Below are 15,855 nucleotides of genomic sequence, written 5' to 3'. Positions count from 1 at the left end.
AAGAAGAAGAAGAAGAAGAAGAGGAGGAGGAGGAGGAGGAGGAGGAGGAAGAAGAAGAAGAAGAAGAAGACATGGTTGTCCACTTTCTCCATACCTACTCAATATAGTACTTGAGTTCTAGCTGGACCAATAAGACAACTAAAAGAAATCAAGTAGCTACAAATTGGAAAGAAAGAACTCAAAGTATCATTATCCACAGATGATATGATAGTACATACATAATCAACTCCAAAAACTCTACCAGGGAACTCCTATAGCTGACCTTTAGTCGGTTGCCTGGATACAAGGCTAACTCAAAATAAATTACTAGCCCTTCTATATAAAACAATAAATGGGCTGAGAAAAAAAATCATAGAACCAGCACATTTATAGTAGCCTCAAATAATATAAAATATTTTGGTGTAACTCTAAATGAGCAAGTGAAACACCTGTAAGGCAAAACTTCAAGTCTTTGAAGAAAGAAATTGGTAAAGATATCAGAAGATGGAAAGATCTTCCATACTCATTGATTGGTAGAATTAATAGTAAAAATGGCCGTCTTATCTAAAGCAATCTACAGAGTCAATGCAAAACCTACTAAAATCCCAACACAAGCCTTACAGACCCTGAAAGAACAATACTCAACTTCATATGGAAAAGCAAAAAGTCCAGGATAGCTAAAACAGTCCTGGACAACAAATGAAGTTCCAGAAGTGTCACCATTCCTGATTTCAAGCTCTACTACAGGGCCATAGTAATAATAAAAAAACAAAACTAATTAAAAAACCAAACTAATAAAAAACACATGGTATTGGCAGAAAAACAGACAGGTGTATCAACAGAATCAAATCAGATATAAACACGCACACACACACACACACACACACACACACACACACACAAACACACACCTATGGACACCTGATTTTTGACAAAGAAGCCAAAATTATACAATGAAAAAAGGAAGAGCTCTTCAACAAATTGTGCTGGTATAACTGGATGTCAGCATGTAGAATGATGCAAGTTGATCCATAATTTTCACTCTGCACAAAATTTGAGTCTAGTGAATCAAAGACCTCAGCTTAAATCTAGATACACTGAAGCTGATAGAAAAGTGGGAAATAACTTTGAGCACATTGACATGGAGACAACCTCCTGAACAGAACACCATTAGCACAGACACTAAGATTGACAACAAATAAAAGAGAACTCATGAAATTGAAATTTCTATAAGGTAAAGGATACCATCAAAAAGGTAAAATGGTAGCCTGCAAAATGGGAAAATTTCTTCACTAAGCCAACTGATTTCCAAAACATATAAAGAACTCAAGAAAGTAGACATCACCAAAACAAATAATCAAATGTTTAAAATGGGGTGTGGATATAGACAGAGAATTCTCAACAAAAGAATCTCAATCTCAATTGGCTGAGAAACTCTTAAGAGATGTTCAACATCCTTACTCATCAAGGAAATGCAAATAAAAATGACTCTGGGATTTCATCTTACACCTGTCAGAATGGCTAAGAGCAAAAACACAAATGACAACTCATGCTATATATGTGTGGAGCTCAGGGAACATCCCTCCACTGCTGGTGGGAGTTAAAACTTGTACAACCACTGTGTAAGTTAGTATGAAAGTTTCTCAAAAAAAACTGCATATCAACCTACAACATGCCCCAGCTTTACTACTCTTGGGCATATAACCAAAGGACTTGCTCAACTATGTCCATAGCAGCTTTATTTGAAATAGACAGAACTTGGAAAGAACCTAGATGTCCCCCTATCAAGAAATGGATAAAGATAATGCAGTACATTTAAGAAGTGGAGTTTTACTCAGCTGTAAAAAAGCAAGGACACCAGGAAATTTGAAGACAAATGGGCGAACTAGGAAAAAAAATCATCCTTAGTGAGGTAACCAAGACCAAGCCAAAGAGACAAATATCATAAGTACTCACTCATAAGTGGATATTAGCTATAAAACAAGTGATGAATATACTACAATCCACAGATCCAGCAAGACTGCATAACAATGAAAGTTCATGGGAGGACATCCAGATCATCCTGGAAAGGGGAAACAGAAGAGATTTTGGAAGTGGATAGGGAAGGTGGGAATGGGAATATGAGGTTGGGGAGTATGAAGGGGTGAGTGCTCAAAAAGATTGTTGAGGGTAAATTTGGGGGTCTGTAGGAAGCCTGGCACAAAATAAACTCCCAAGAGTCTATGGGGAGGACCCCATGTTAGAGTCTTAGTAATAGTGGATAAGTAACCTGATTGGCCATTTCCTGTGACCAGATTGGTGCCTGGCCCAACTGTCAAGAGAGAGGCATCATCCAGAAACTGATGAAGGAAGATGCAGAGAATCTCAGCCAAATATTAGGTGGAGTTGGGGGAATCCTTCAGAGGAGAATAAAGGAGTTGAAGAAGCTGAGAGGGTCAAGGAAGACCCTTGTGGGAAGAATCACACAATCAAGAAATCTAGGCTCTTAGGGATTCACAGAGACTGAACCGAAAACCAGGGAGTATGCATGGTACTGATTTAAGTATTCTGCATATATGTTACAGTTTTGTAGCTTGGTCCTCTTGGACTACTAATATTGAGAACAGGAGCTGTCTCTGACTGTTTCACTGGCTTTTGGAACCCTACTCCTCATGCTGGCTAGCATTACCCAATCTTAATACATGGGGAGGTGATTAGTCTTACTGCAACTTCATATGCCATGTTTTATTGATACTCATAGAAGACCTGCCCTTTCCTGAATGCAGACAGAAGAGGGGGCATGGGAGTGGGAGAGGGTGGAATGAGGGAGAGGACTGGGAGGGAAAGATTGTAGCAGGAATAATAACATCCCAGATATAGATACAGATGTTCAAGCTGAAGATCAGAAAAGCAAAACAGCCAAGCCGCTACAGAGTTCATACCTCTACCATGCCTCAGACCAAATTGGGGTGGTCCTGTCCTCAAAGTGACTGCAGACTGCCATGCTGCCCAACAAACCTCAAAAAGCACTGAGACTGCACTGAGCTCCTGCCTTATATTCCTGTCTTGGTGCTGAGATTAAAGATATGTCATCACAATTTCTGGGATCAAAGGTGTGAGCTCTGTTTCTCTTTTAAAGTGATTCACTCTCATGTAGCCCAGGGTGGCCTTGAACTCATAGAAATTCATCAGCTTCTGTCTCCCAAGTGCTGGAATTAAAGTGTGGCCACCTGGCCACCACTGCCGGTCCTCTATGGCTAACTAGTGACATAGTGTGTGTGTGTGTGTGTGTGTGTGTGTGTGTGTGTGTGTGTGGGTGTGTGTGTGTGTGTGTGTGTGTGTGTGTGTGTGTGTGTGTGGCTAACTAGTAACTTAGTTCTGCATTCTGATCTTCAGGCAAGCTTTATCTGTTCGGTTACAAACAATATATCACTACAGAGGCTAGGTTGCAAAGGAGGTCACAGCTGGGATATGAAATAAATAGATGATTAAAAAGCCAGATTTTAAGAAAATCAATTTTATTCTGCATATTGAAGTTTGCATCGTGATGTTATTGAATACACCATCAGATTCTAACTTAAAAATTATATTTACCTCTTTGTGGGAGCAGACACAAGTGGGGACCCCAAGACAACTTGCCTAAATATTTTCTCTTCTTCCACCTTGTGGGCCCTGATAATCAAACTCTGTCCCTCAGGCTTGACAGCAAGTGTCATCACACTGGCCCTTTTCCCTTACTACTTCTCAGAATTTATTTTTCTATATTTATGTCATGTATCCACATTTACATGTCCTCATTACAACAATACTTGTTTTATGCATTATTTACTTTTTAACAAGAAACATTAAAAATATTCACACTCAAGTTTTTCTTGAAGTCTTTTATTTGGGTTATGATGAATGTATGTTGACACTTAGTACTTAATTGCTATATCTTGTGGCAATTGTATCTATTTAATTTCCTTGGGGGGGAAAACAAAATTTTGTTCAAATTTCAACAACAGTATAGAGGGATTCTCATGCCCATGCCCATGAAAAAGAACACAGTCTCTGTTTTTTTTTTTTTTTTATATATACATTATGAATACCCATCTTAGAAGCTGCATTTGGTAAGCTGCTGTGGTTTTATTGTTTTTTATGACTACTGTTTACTGAATAATGATGTGGACCATTTTTTCAGTTGTTTTTAATTTTGGGGGGCTGTAATTTACATTTATTTTTAAGGAAACTTACATTCAAGCCACTCTCTTTCAGTTAAAAAAAAAAAAGATGTTATCTAAAAAAAACACAAGCAGCAAATGGTAGAAATAACTCATGTTTTCTTTCCCTAAATTGAATTAAATACATGGAATGAACACTCCAAATTAAAAGAGTAATGAGCAAAGATCTCTACCAATATATCCAAAATTGTCTGGCCGAGAACACAGGCAAACTATTGAGATGTGTATCCTGAAAGACCTTCCCTTGGGATCTTAGGGGAGCGGGGGGCATCATTATGTAATTCTCTATGCTGAAGATTTTCAACACCAGGAGACTCAAGTAATATTGTAATTTGTTGTTAGTGGTGTTCTGAATTTTTGTTGATTCCTGGTGTTAAATAAAACCTCCTGTGGTATCCATTAGTATTTGCCTTTTACCAGTTGTCATCATTGGAGAATATAAAGGGTAATTGTGCAGAAAGGTGCAGAAAGGAAAAGGAAGTATTTTCTTACTCATGGTTACCCTTCAGTTCCAAGTCAATCCCTCTGAATAAGACTTGTCTGAGTTCTTTGTTCTTAAATGCATATACCATGGGGTTCAGAGCAGGGGGAATTACATTGTGCAGCACATTCAGCAGAACTGGAATGAGGGGAACTTTCATTTGTGCACTGTGAGTGATGGAAAGGACAACAATGACAGTGTAGAAGAAAAAGATCAGAATGAGGTGAGAGGTGCAGGTACTTAAGGCCTTAGATGCAGCTTCTGCAGAGTTCAGCTTCAGCACAGACCGAAGAATCAAAGTATATGAAATCATAATCAAACCCAGGTCACCTCCCATGATTGCCCAAGCTATGATCAGCTGGTTAATGCTGTTGACTGTCCTGTCATCACATGACAGGCTGGTGACCCCCAAGTTAGAGCACAAACAGTGCTCTATTTGATTCTGGGAACAGTAATTTCTCTGAGCAGCCAAAACAGGTACTGACATAGGAATCCCACAGCTTCTGAGGACCATAAACACAGTTGCTTTGATAACAAAAGATTCAGTAACAATTGAAGGGTATCTCAATGGTCTGCAAATCGCTACATACCTATCTATGGCCATGCAGACAAAGATACCTGACTCCATGGCAATAAAGCAATGAATAGCATATATCTGAACAAAACACTCCGGGAGGCTGATAGTCTTAGCATTGAACCATAAGATGGCTAAAATCTTAGGCATGATGGTTGTTGCCAAGCCAATGTCTACTATAGCCAGGATGCCCAGGAAATGATACATAGGCTGGTGTAGTGACACTTCCTGGTAGATTGTGGTAATGATAAGTATGTTGGCTATGAGAGCCAAGGCATAGAGCAGAGCCAGGGGAAAGGAGAGCCAGTGCTGCCAGCTGTGGATGCCTGGAAATCCCATCAGAATAAACTCAGACACTTGGAACCTAGAACTGTTGAAATTGGTCATATCCTGGAACATATCTTGCTAGGAGGAATAAATGTTAATATTGTTAGTTTAGATTAGCAATGTGACAGCAGAAAGGAGTTTAATACAGACCATTATTTTAGGAGGATCTGGTATCTTCGTGATTCTCATCCTTCACTTTTATTAATCAAACACCTGGTTTAGTCAGATATGTGATGAAATAAGATCATCTCTGGTAGATGGAATATTCACCATGTTAACTCAACAAATCATCCTTCAAATCCACAATAAAGACTGTGCTTATGCTACCTCAATATAGACGCATGGACTATTACAGGCAATCAACATCTTACTCACCATCCTACTTGTAGAGACCATTCAAGCAATAAAGATAACAGGAATGTGATATCACATCCTGAATTTTCAGTCTGGTTTTGCTAATGTGCTAGTTGCTTCCTTAAGCTAATGTGTTCAGCATGAATGTCTTTGATGCATGGATATTTCTTGCAAATGAAATTACATAATGACATATGTATGCATGTTTTATTCATAATTCATACAGTTAATTTAGAATTCATTGAGATTATGTGTAGTTTTAAATTTAATTCATTAAATCTTGCTGAAACAATGAATTGGGCCTATTTATACTAAGAGAACTGATTCAAGGAAACATTAATGTCCTCTCTAAAGCTAGACATACAATTAAAAGGTAGTATAATTTAAAGGCCTGTGATGTCTAAGTTCTGTTGATTATGTTCATAAGTAGCTTACTTTGTCTGTGCCAATTATTTTGGTTCTTGGAACAGTTCTTGAAAACACTATAATTCTTTGAACACAATTGAAAAGTATGTACATAAAAACATCTTTGCTTCAGAACATTATATATATATATATATGTGTGTGTGTGTGTGTGTGTGTGTGTGTGTGTGTGTGTGTGTGTTAGAAATGTGGGGTGTAACTGTAGAAGTCCTGTTGTAACATAATCCTATTGGGAATTTCCTACTAAGTCAACTCTCCATCCTTCAGGAAAGTTCATCTTCATTCTTGTCACATAAAATGGCAATGTGCCTGGAACATTTTTTAAAATTCCTCCTTAGACTAAACTCCAGAAATGACAGGAGGCTAGTTAACATTGTGTGGGGTGTTGGGAAAATCTGATATATCAAATTTCTCCCTGTTGAGTTTTCCTACCTCTTCCCCATTTTTCTACTGGAGTGTCAATACACTGTTCAAGGTAACTTTGCAAGAAGAAAAGTAATACAAGACAAGCATGTTTGTAAGGGTAGTCTCTGAGCCCTCTTCCTGAGTCATGATAAAAACCTTAGAACAATACAGGATAAGGAAGAAATGTCAAATTCACCAAACTCTGGAGATGATGACTATTACTTCCACAGAGGAAAAGACAAATGACTTTACTGGTCTTTGCTATCTCAACATTCTCTCAGTCGCTGATTTCTTGCTTGTTATTTTAAAGTTTATGTTCCAATATAACTCTATGTTCTCTTAGATGCCCTAACCCCTACCAACTCATCAAATCTGACTACAGATTCACCTTGCTCAGCAACACCCATCTATTTTCTTTGAAAAGATAGATAACTACCCTCAAAGGTTGTTAGAAATGGAATTAGAAAAATGACAAGCTTGACCTAAGAATATATTTATTATGGGAATCCTTCTGCTTTGGCATTTTAATACTACAGGATTATGAAAATCTGTTATTGTACTAAAACACCCATGAAATACTTTAAATGCACATATTAAATCATATTTATATTTTCAGAATAGAACAATGCATTACAGACCTACTGAGGTCAAAAAATGTTTGTAAATGAGTGGGTAATGAACTGAGAAGTCAAGAAAGGGAAGGAATATAATAAAAATTTACAGGCTATTGAATTGTTTATATGTCATTTCATTGAAAACATGAAGATCTCTATCAGCAACAGACATAAACAAATTTAGACCACACCTCATAAATAATAATAAATAAAATTTTCAGTAAAATTTCTGTTCTAAAATGAAGAAATTGTAAGGAAACCCTATGGTAGTAGAAAAAGAAAACACCAAGAAAAACAAATATTTTGTTTCGTGCAATCCCATCAATTCTGGTGAGAGACTGACTGATGAGGTGATTCAGCAAACAAAGGCACTTGCCCAGAAAGTAGCCCAAAAACCTGAGTTTGATCCTGGTCTGCACAGCAAGTTCTGGTCCAGCCAGGACCACAAAGTGAGAACCTGATATACACCAAACAAAATAATAAAATAAAAATACAAAATATTTAAAAAGAAAAATAAGAACATATATATTGACACACAGACATTCACCTGTACAAACACATGCACATTATAACTGCTGTGTAATTAAGACACACTTTAAGATTTATGTGAGTAGTTAAAATATTTACTATAATGTAACATGCATAAAGGAATGATTCATATTAAGAAATAAGTGTATTATCAAAGTGAATACATTTTGTAGCCAAGAAATACAACCAACATTGTATGTTACCTGTCTAACATTTTTTTTTACTTTCTTTCCTTCACAATGTAGCAGAGGTACAATATTAACAGCTAACACTGTAAATCAATCTTACCTTTTGAAGCAAATTTTTAGTGTTGGAAATGTAAGAATCTACATAATAAAACAGTGTAATAGATGTGATTCTTTCCTATAAAACTGTCACAAGATGGCTCAAGGGTTTGGAGTGCTTGTTGTTCCTGCAGAGAACCCTGGGTTGGTTCCTAGCTCCCTTATAGTGGCTCATAACTATCCACAACTCCAGCTCCAGGGACCCCAGGCACACAATATGTAATATGTTTAAACATAAATATTGTCATTTATTTAAAAGGCGACTTTACAAGGATCTAATGCTTATCCTTATGCCAAACCCCACAGATAATCAGTTTGTGTCCTTCCTTGCCTGCCCTGAAACTTAAAAAACATCTTTTTCTCTCAAGACAGTAGTGGGTTCTTTTCGTCTACTTGGACATCTAAATTATTATTTTAAATATGATAATTACTTCCCTCTGGACCCAAGACAAGTTAACTCATTCTTTTTATGAAAATGGGTGAGAGCAAGTGAGAAGCAACAGTACTCTGAAAATATAGGGAATACATCTTCAGCTACTTCTCCTGGTCCTGTGGTAATGTAACAAGACTGGTACTATTTTTCATAACTCCATTTTGTCAGGGAAGACATCAATATTCACATTCCCTATGAAAGGCTACACTGAATTACCATCTTAGAAATTAAGAAATACACATTGCACAAGAAAAGACAATTTAATGTCCTTTTGCTGAATGGTTGAAATCAAATCTATAGTTTGAGAATGAATGCTCCAGTCCATTGTATATGCTCAAAGACACTGTAAACTTGAAAAAAACCCCAGTGTATCTACTCCCAACAACATAAACATGTTGGCACTACCTCCCCTTCCTCCTTACCCTGTGTAATGCCTACTTTCTGGATATCAAGCAGTGAGCTGAGTTGCAGACTGGTCCAAGAAGAGAGTCTTGATCAAAAACTATGGGATACTGCTATTTGTGTGTGTGTGTGTGTGTGTGTGTGTGTGTGTGTGTGTGTGTGTGCATCCCTTAACTACTCTGTCCCTTGATACCTTGATAGCAGCACATTTGAACTGATTTTGCCTTAAAGGGAAAACCCAATGTTATACTTTGGAACTTTAGAGTTGAAATACCTTTATGAGGATCAACACGCCTGCATAGGGGTAAGAGTGGGGGCTTGGGGGGGTTGAATTCTTACCACCTCAAGGATGCTCATAAACTGAATGTTTTCACATTCACCTATAAACCAATATACATGGCATGTGGGGGTGACTGTGTATGCACACAGGAAAGGCAAAGTGTTTGGATTAAAAGCCATAGTTAATGTCATTTCACAGCTGATACTTCTGCCAAGATGACACAGTTTTATTAATTTACATAAAAATGTTTCAGACTCACATACAAGTACCTTTTTCTTTATTCATAAATGGTTTTACATGTCCATTTTAATGAATTATATTACTCACTGAGTGATTAGTAATGTCCAAGCCAGGGTTCATGACTTTAAGAAAATATTTAACGACATGACTAGTGATTTATCAAGAAATTTATTTTCATTGAATGTGATGATCCATGCCTTTAATTCCAGTACCCAGAAAGTGGAGGTAAATGGAGCTCTCAGAGTTTGTGGCCATCATGGTCTACAAATCAAGTTCTAGTTCAGCCAGGACAAAAAAAAATGAGGACCTGGTTCCAAAAGAATTATTTTAAATGATATATATCATACAGATTTTCAGGGATACTGAATATTATACTCTTAAGATTGATTACTACAATCAGACATCCTAGTTTTGACACAGTAAATGTGATGTGTGTTTCTCATTTTTAGCCTCCTTTGATGTCAATCTTAAGCACCTTGTATAAGCCTTGTTTCAGCTCTTTGTTCTTAAGTGCATATACCATGGGGTTCAGAGCAGGGGGAATTACATTGTGCAACACATTCAGCAGAACTGAGATAACAGGAACAGACAAATTTGCACTATGAGTGATGGACATGACAATGATTACTGTGTAGAAGAAAAGGATTAGGATTAGGTGAGACGTGCATGTACTTAAGGCCTTAGATGTAGCTTCTGCAGAGTTCAGCTTCAGGACAGACTGAAGAATCAAAGTATATGAAATCATAATCAAACCCAGGTCACCTCCCATGATTGCCCAAGCCAGAACTAGCTGGTTGATGCTGTTGACTTTCCTGTCATTCACAAGACAAGTTAGTTACCACCAGGTTAGTACAAAAACAGTGGTTAATTTGATTCCGGAAACAGTAATTTCTCTGAGCAGCCAGCACAGGAACTGACATGGGAGCTACACAATTTCTGAGAGCCATAAGCATAGTTGCTTTGACCACAAAAGATTCAGTAACTATTGAAGGGTATCTCAGTGGTCTGCAAATCACTATATATCTATCAATAGCCATGCATACCAAGATACCTGACTCCATAGTGACAAAAAAGTGGATGGCGTACATCCGAGCAAAACATTCATTGAAACTGATGGTCTTAGCATTGAACCATAAAATGGCTAAAATCTTAGTCTTGATTTTAGTTGCTAGGCCCATGTCAAAAATAGCCAGGATGCCCAGGAAATGGTACATAGACTGGTGTAATGATGCCTCTTGGTAAATGACAGCCACAATAAATGTGTTGGCAATAAGAGCCAAGACATAGAACAGAGCCAGGGGAAAGGAGAGCCAGTGCTGCCAGCTGTGGATGCCTGGAAATCCCATCAGAATGAACTCAGACAGTTGGAAACTAGAGCTGTTGGAATCTCTGAAGATCTGGAACATGTCTTGCTAATAATAAAACATGCCTTTGTACTTTTCCTGGATATCTGTGTGGCAGTGTTGGATGCAGACTTACACAGGGTATGAAACTGAGGGATGATTTTGTGTCTTCATCTTTCCATTCGGTTGATATTGACACTTATTAAACATATGATGCAAGAACTCTCATAGGTGGCAGATTATATTTTTAATTCATCAAAAAACCAAAAATTCTATGGACTGTGTTTTCCCTCTATTTCCTAATTGAGAAAGAGAAAATTAGAGGAAATCAGAATTTTATTTATGATCTTTCATGTAATAGGTCATTGACTGTGCATGGTGGATATAACCAGATATCACAGTGTGATGGCTGTATTTAAGTTGTCTAATGGTTTCTTTGGAGACCTAAAATACAGACCCCAAGAGAGACTTTAATGTACAATTTTTTCTTTGCTACAATCTTAGGCTACATTGTATTTTAGAACAGAAATCTTTGTACTTATATGTATGAGAAACTTTTATTAATAGTGTGTATATATGGGCTTATGAAAAATCAAATACATATTTATCTCATAATGAGAAATAAGCTATAGTCTGGGGTGGGGATATAATAGTTAAATTGCATTTAATTTTGTTTTGGGTTTACCATGAGTCAAATTTAAGGCCTCTTACATGATGGATAATCAACCCTTGGTTAATATCCAATTCAGTTTATCATTAAAGTATTTATTGCTATGTGATGTCCACTCACAAGTTACCATGCATCCTTTTTTTGTGTGAAACTAGATGCATTTTAACAAAGGAATACACTGTGTGAGCAAGAAGTACACCAGTTTCTACACTCAATAGTTTTCTCTTTCCTCCTTGCTAAAGGAAGCCAAAATCTTAAATGCTAATATTATAATCAACCTTGACTTTTCATATGAAGACCTTTAAAAGATCTATGACATAAATTAAACAGAATATATACTTATTTTTTTTAGCTTGAAAACAGGCAGATTATTTTTAAGGCCATTACTTATCTCCTCTCCCCCATAATAACATTTTTGTTTTGAGACAGGGTCTTAAAATTTAGACTGACTATTCTAGACCTCACTGGGTAGACCAGGTAAGCCTTGAACTCACAGAGACCCATCTGCCTCTGCTTCCTGAGTGCTGGAATTAAGGACATGTGCTACCACACCCAGGAACAGTCAACTGTCAATGCATGTGTTCATGCATCAGAAGCAAGTAGGATGACCAGGGAATCCATGAATATGTATCAATTGAGAAAATGAGCTATATCTCCAAGATGGGTTGTTCTGTATCCTTAAGTTTATTTCCCACATGTGAGACAAATGCCATTTATATTCCCCATATCTTCCTTATTGGTATAACTCTAATGACTATTATTGGTTTATTTGCTGCATATTCTATATATTTTCAAATATCTCAGGTAAAGATTCAATCTAATAATGACTGACACAGTCATATCCACTGGAAACAGTGAGAGCCATGAAGCCAGTACAGCTGTTTGGCACAGTTCCAGTACAGCTGAGCCTAATGGTACCATCTCTGTTGTGCTGTCTTCCACTTTTGGTTTTGGTCTCTGTGTGTTGCATGTTTGTGGTTTTCTACATTATAATTCATTTAATGTATTTGCCAAAAAATTATATCTGAATCTCTGTAGGAAGTGCTAAACTTATCATCCCTCCTGCTTTTAGGGAGATAATTTTATCTGGCCCTATTCCAAAATCCTCATTATGTCCTGGACATTATGATAAACACAAAGATGCTAAAAACACCTGCCCTGAAGCAAACTCAAACAGGGTCATTAAATAATGTAAACTTAAAAGAGACTGGCAAACTCCAACTGACCAGAAAATATGGCAACAGATCAGAGACTTACCCTTAAGTTAAGCTCAGAATTTGTTGAATAAGTAATATACTAAACAGGGGATTATGCAGGGTGTGTCCTTACAAAAATAGAAATTCAATGACAGGCTGATTTATGAGTAGCACTTTTGTATACTAAGGATTGATAGTACACTATTAAAAGCATTAAAATTCACTTGAACTGGCTCAGATATTTTCTATTCACCTAGATCTTTGAAACCACAAGTGCTGCCAGCATGGAAACAGGTTGTAAATATTAAGAATGGTTGCTTTAGCAAAATAGTCTGTAGGTTCTTTGAAATAGTATTATGGAACTATGATAAAAGAAAAACCTATTTATCTGTACTTATTAATTGTAACTGAACCTATGACCCTAGATATGTTATAAAAAAAATCAAACATATGTATGGAGACAAAATGATATAATCTTTAGCTTTTAAAAATTGTGAGTCTGTCTTTGTCTTATGAGTTTGTATAAATAAAAAAGCAACCCGATTTTTGATCAGTCAGAGCTGCAAGATTGTCTTGACCATCATGCCTGGCTCTCCTCGTCCCTCAACAACTCCCTACCTCCTCTTGGGGTCCTGTCAACCACTATAGTTGGCACCTGGCAAATGACCACCATAATAGTTAGTATAAATTAAATTATATTTCCCAATACCACACAAAATGCTTTCAATATTACACATCAAAACCAACTTCTATTATTCTAGAAGTTCATATAGATTATAACTTGTAATATGAGTATCTCAATCAAAACAACATTAAATGGGTCTGATGTCCATCTTGCTTTCCAACCCTGATGATAATACATGTGTGTCTTCATTGGATCATCCTCAATCTTTGCAGCCCATGTTCTTCCCTCAACATGGCAATGGATCCCGCTTTGCTATCAAAGATGGATGAAACACAGATGTACCTAAGTATCTCTCAAAAGAAGCAAGATGAGTTAAATCTTTACTTCTGAAAAACAAGCAGAATACAGCTGACAAGCAAATGTTCAGACCATAAAAAGCATGTCTTCTGTAGCTACTTACCTGGCCATGACTGATTCACATCTGACTCTCACTATTTCCAATGATGCCTATTTGTTTATGGAAAATCATGATTTTCATCACCATCATGATCCTCATCATGGAAACCTATACAGAAATGAAATCTGAACAGTGTAGGGAATAGCTTCTCCAAGGAAAGAGCAATGATCTAGGTGAGTGGGATCCAACCTGCCTTTCTGAGAACAGACAATAAATTGGAACTAAAAGCACCTGAGCTCTTCAACAAAGCAATGAATCTACTAACATTCAGAAACATGCCCTGTGCCTAGCCAGCATGTCACATGTCCTTCCATACTTAGTTTCTAGATGGCAAAAAAGGGAGCTGAAATTAATCTGGTCCAGGTGTTCACAGTAGTGATCTAAAAACGTCAGAATCCTATTATACATACTGTAGTTTTATATATATATATATATATATATATATCCCTTCTTAAATCCCTTGATATCTGAAATACTGAACTGAACCCTTAAAGGAAGATTGTGTTCCGCGTCCCAGGGGACATAATGGAGCCTAAGAGGCAAAAATGCTGTTTTAAAAACAAGATAACCCTGTGAGAGGAGAGGTAGATAGAGATTTCCACCCTACTGATTCCTGAAGGTACACAAGTAAAGGATTCCATTTGTATTATACACATGTCTGTTTGTGAGTATCCACCCAGTGCAGGTAATGAGAACAAATATGCTGTTTTGAATGACATTCATGATATTTATGTAATTTCAGCATTCCATTGAAGGTTTGTGAGTTACAAATTAAAATAGTAAATATTTGAATTATTCACATACAAAGACTCAGCTTTTAATTCACCATGTATCATGTCTATTGAAATAATGTGGATCACTGAGAACTCTACAAGTAAGACTAAAAACTTGAAAAAAAACAGCATTAGATAACATTGGTCCTGATTTTCATAAAGTTTATTTTCAAAGTAATTAACAATAAACATTTTTACATTGAGAAATTCAACCAAAGTTTAATAAATTAGATATGCTAGATATAACTGGATATGCAGTGTTTGAGACAGAGACAGCAATAGTGATCACAGCAAAACTAAAGAACAGCAAATAGGCTTCCTGAGGACTGGGGACTGCCTGTGGGGGAGCCAACCCTGGTGGACCACCCCTTCCAGAGTCTGCCAGCACCCTAGTCCTGCCACCAACCACTGGAAGAGGAGAGCCATTAGAGTATTGGGCCTGCTTGCACCAGCAGAAGAGAACCTTGGTCCAATACCACCAGGAGAAGAAAGACCCCACTGGTTTGCACTGGAAGAAGGGATAGGTAGACAACAGTGTAAGAACACATTAAACAAGATTTTGTTGATCCCTCCTGGAAGGCATCACCCTCCCTGTGGAGTGGAGGGGGAAATGAGATGGGGATTAGGGGGGGATAGGAGGGAGGGAGGGAGAGGGAACTGGGATTGATATGTAAAATAAGAATTTTTTAAAGTCAGAATAATAAAAAAAAAGAACACAGTAAACAACAGAAAGATCAATATGATGCCACCAGAGTCTAGGAACTCCACACTAGCAAGATCTGAACACAGATAGAGCAGGAAAAAAACAACTCTAAAAATGACTTCGTGAAGATGATGAGACCCTAAAAGAGGAAACAAGAAAATCCTTTACAGAAATAAAAGGAAAGACAAACCAAAAATGGCAAGAAACAATTCAAACAGTGCAAGGTTTTAAAGCTGAAATAGAGACCAAAAAAGGAAAAAAAAAAAACCAAACAAACAAAAAACAAACAAAAAAAAGCCAAACACACAAGACAACACAGTCTTATGGAATGCGCAAAATAGAAAAGCTGGGTAAATGATAGGAACTACAGATGCAAGCATAACCAACCAAATACAAGAGATGAAAGAGACAATTTTAGATCCTGAAGATACACTAGGAGAAATAGATTCATTGACCAAAGAAAAATCTTAAATCCAACAAATCCCTAACAAAAAATATCCGGGAAATATGGGACACTGTGAAAAGGCCAAACCTAAGAATAATAGGTATAGAAAAAAAGTGAAGA

At 37.0% G+C, this 15,855-nt stretch overlaps 2 protein-coding genes across 2 annotated transcripts; both read right to left on the bottom strand.

Moving 5' to 3' along the window:
• Window positions 1-4,666: 4,666 nt before the first annotated feature.
• LOC127227607 (putative olfactory receptor 56B2) lies at window positions 4,667-5,632 on the bottom strand. Its single transcript, XM_051191986.1, has one exon. It carries the CDS (start codon window positions 5,630-5,632, stop codon window positions 4,667-4,669), a length of 966 nt encoding a protein of 321 aa, XP_051047943.1.
• Window positions 5,633-9,968: 4,336 nt separating this feature from the next.
• On the bottom strand, window positions 9,969-10,929 carry LOC127227673 (putative olfactory receptor 56B2). Its single transcript, XM_051192029.1, is given in 2 exon segments — window positions 9,969-10,340; window positions 10,342-10,929. Coding segments are annotated over 2 exon segments (960 nt in total).
• Between the last annotated feature and the right edge of the window lie 4,926 nt (window positions 10,930-15,855).

The sequence above is a fragment of the Phodopus roborovskii genome, unplaced genomic scaffold (assembly GCF_943737965.1).
Source record: "Phodopus roborovskii unplaced genomic scaffold, PHOROB, whole genome shotgun sequence".
Lineage (NCBI taxonomy): Eukaryota > Metazoa > Chordata > Mammalia > Rodentia > Cricetidae > Phodopus > Phodopus roborovskii.
Note: the sequence above shows the minus strand (reverse complement) of the source record. Positions and strands in the feature narration are given on the sequence as shown.

Excerpts from the sequence above, each read along its gene's own strand:
- LOC127227607 (XM_051191986.1), bottom strand. The coding sequence starts at position 5,632 with ATGTTCCAGGATATGACCAATTTCAACAGTTCTAGGTTCCAAGTGTCT.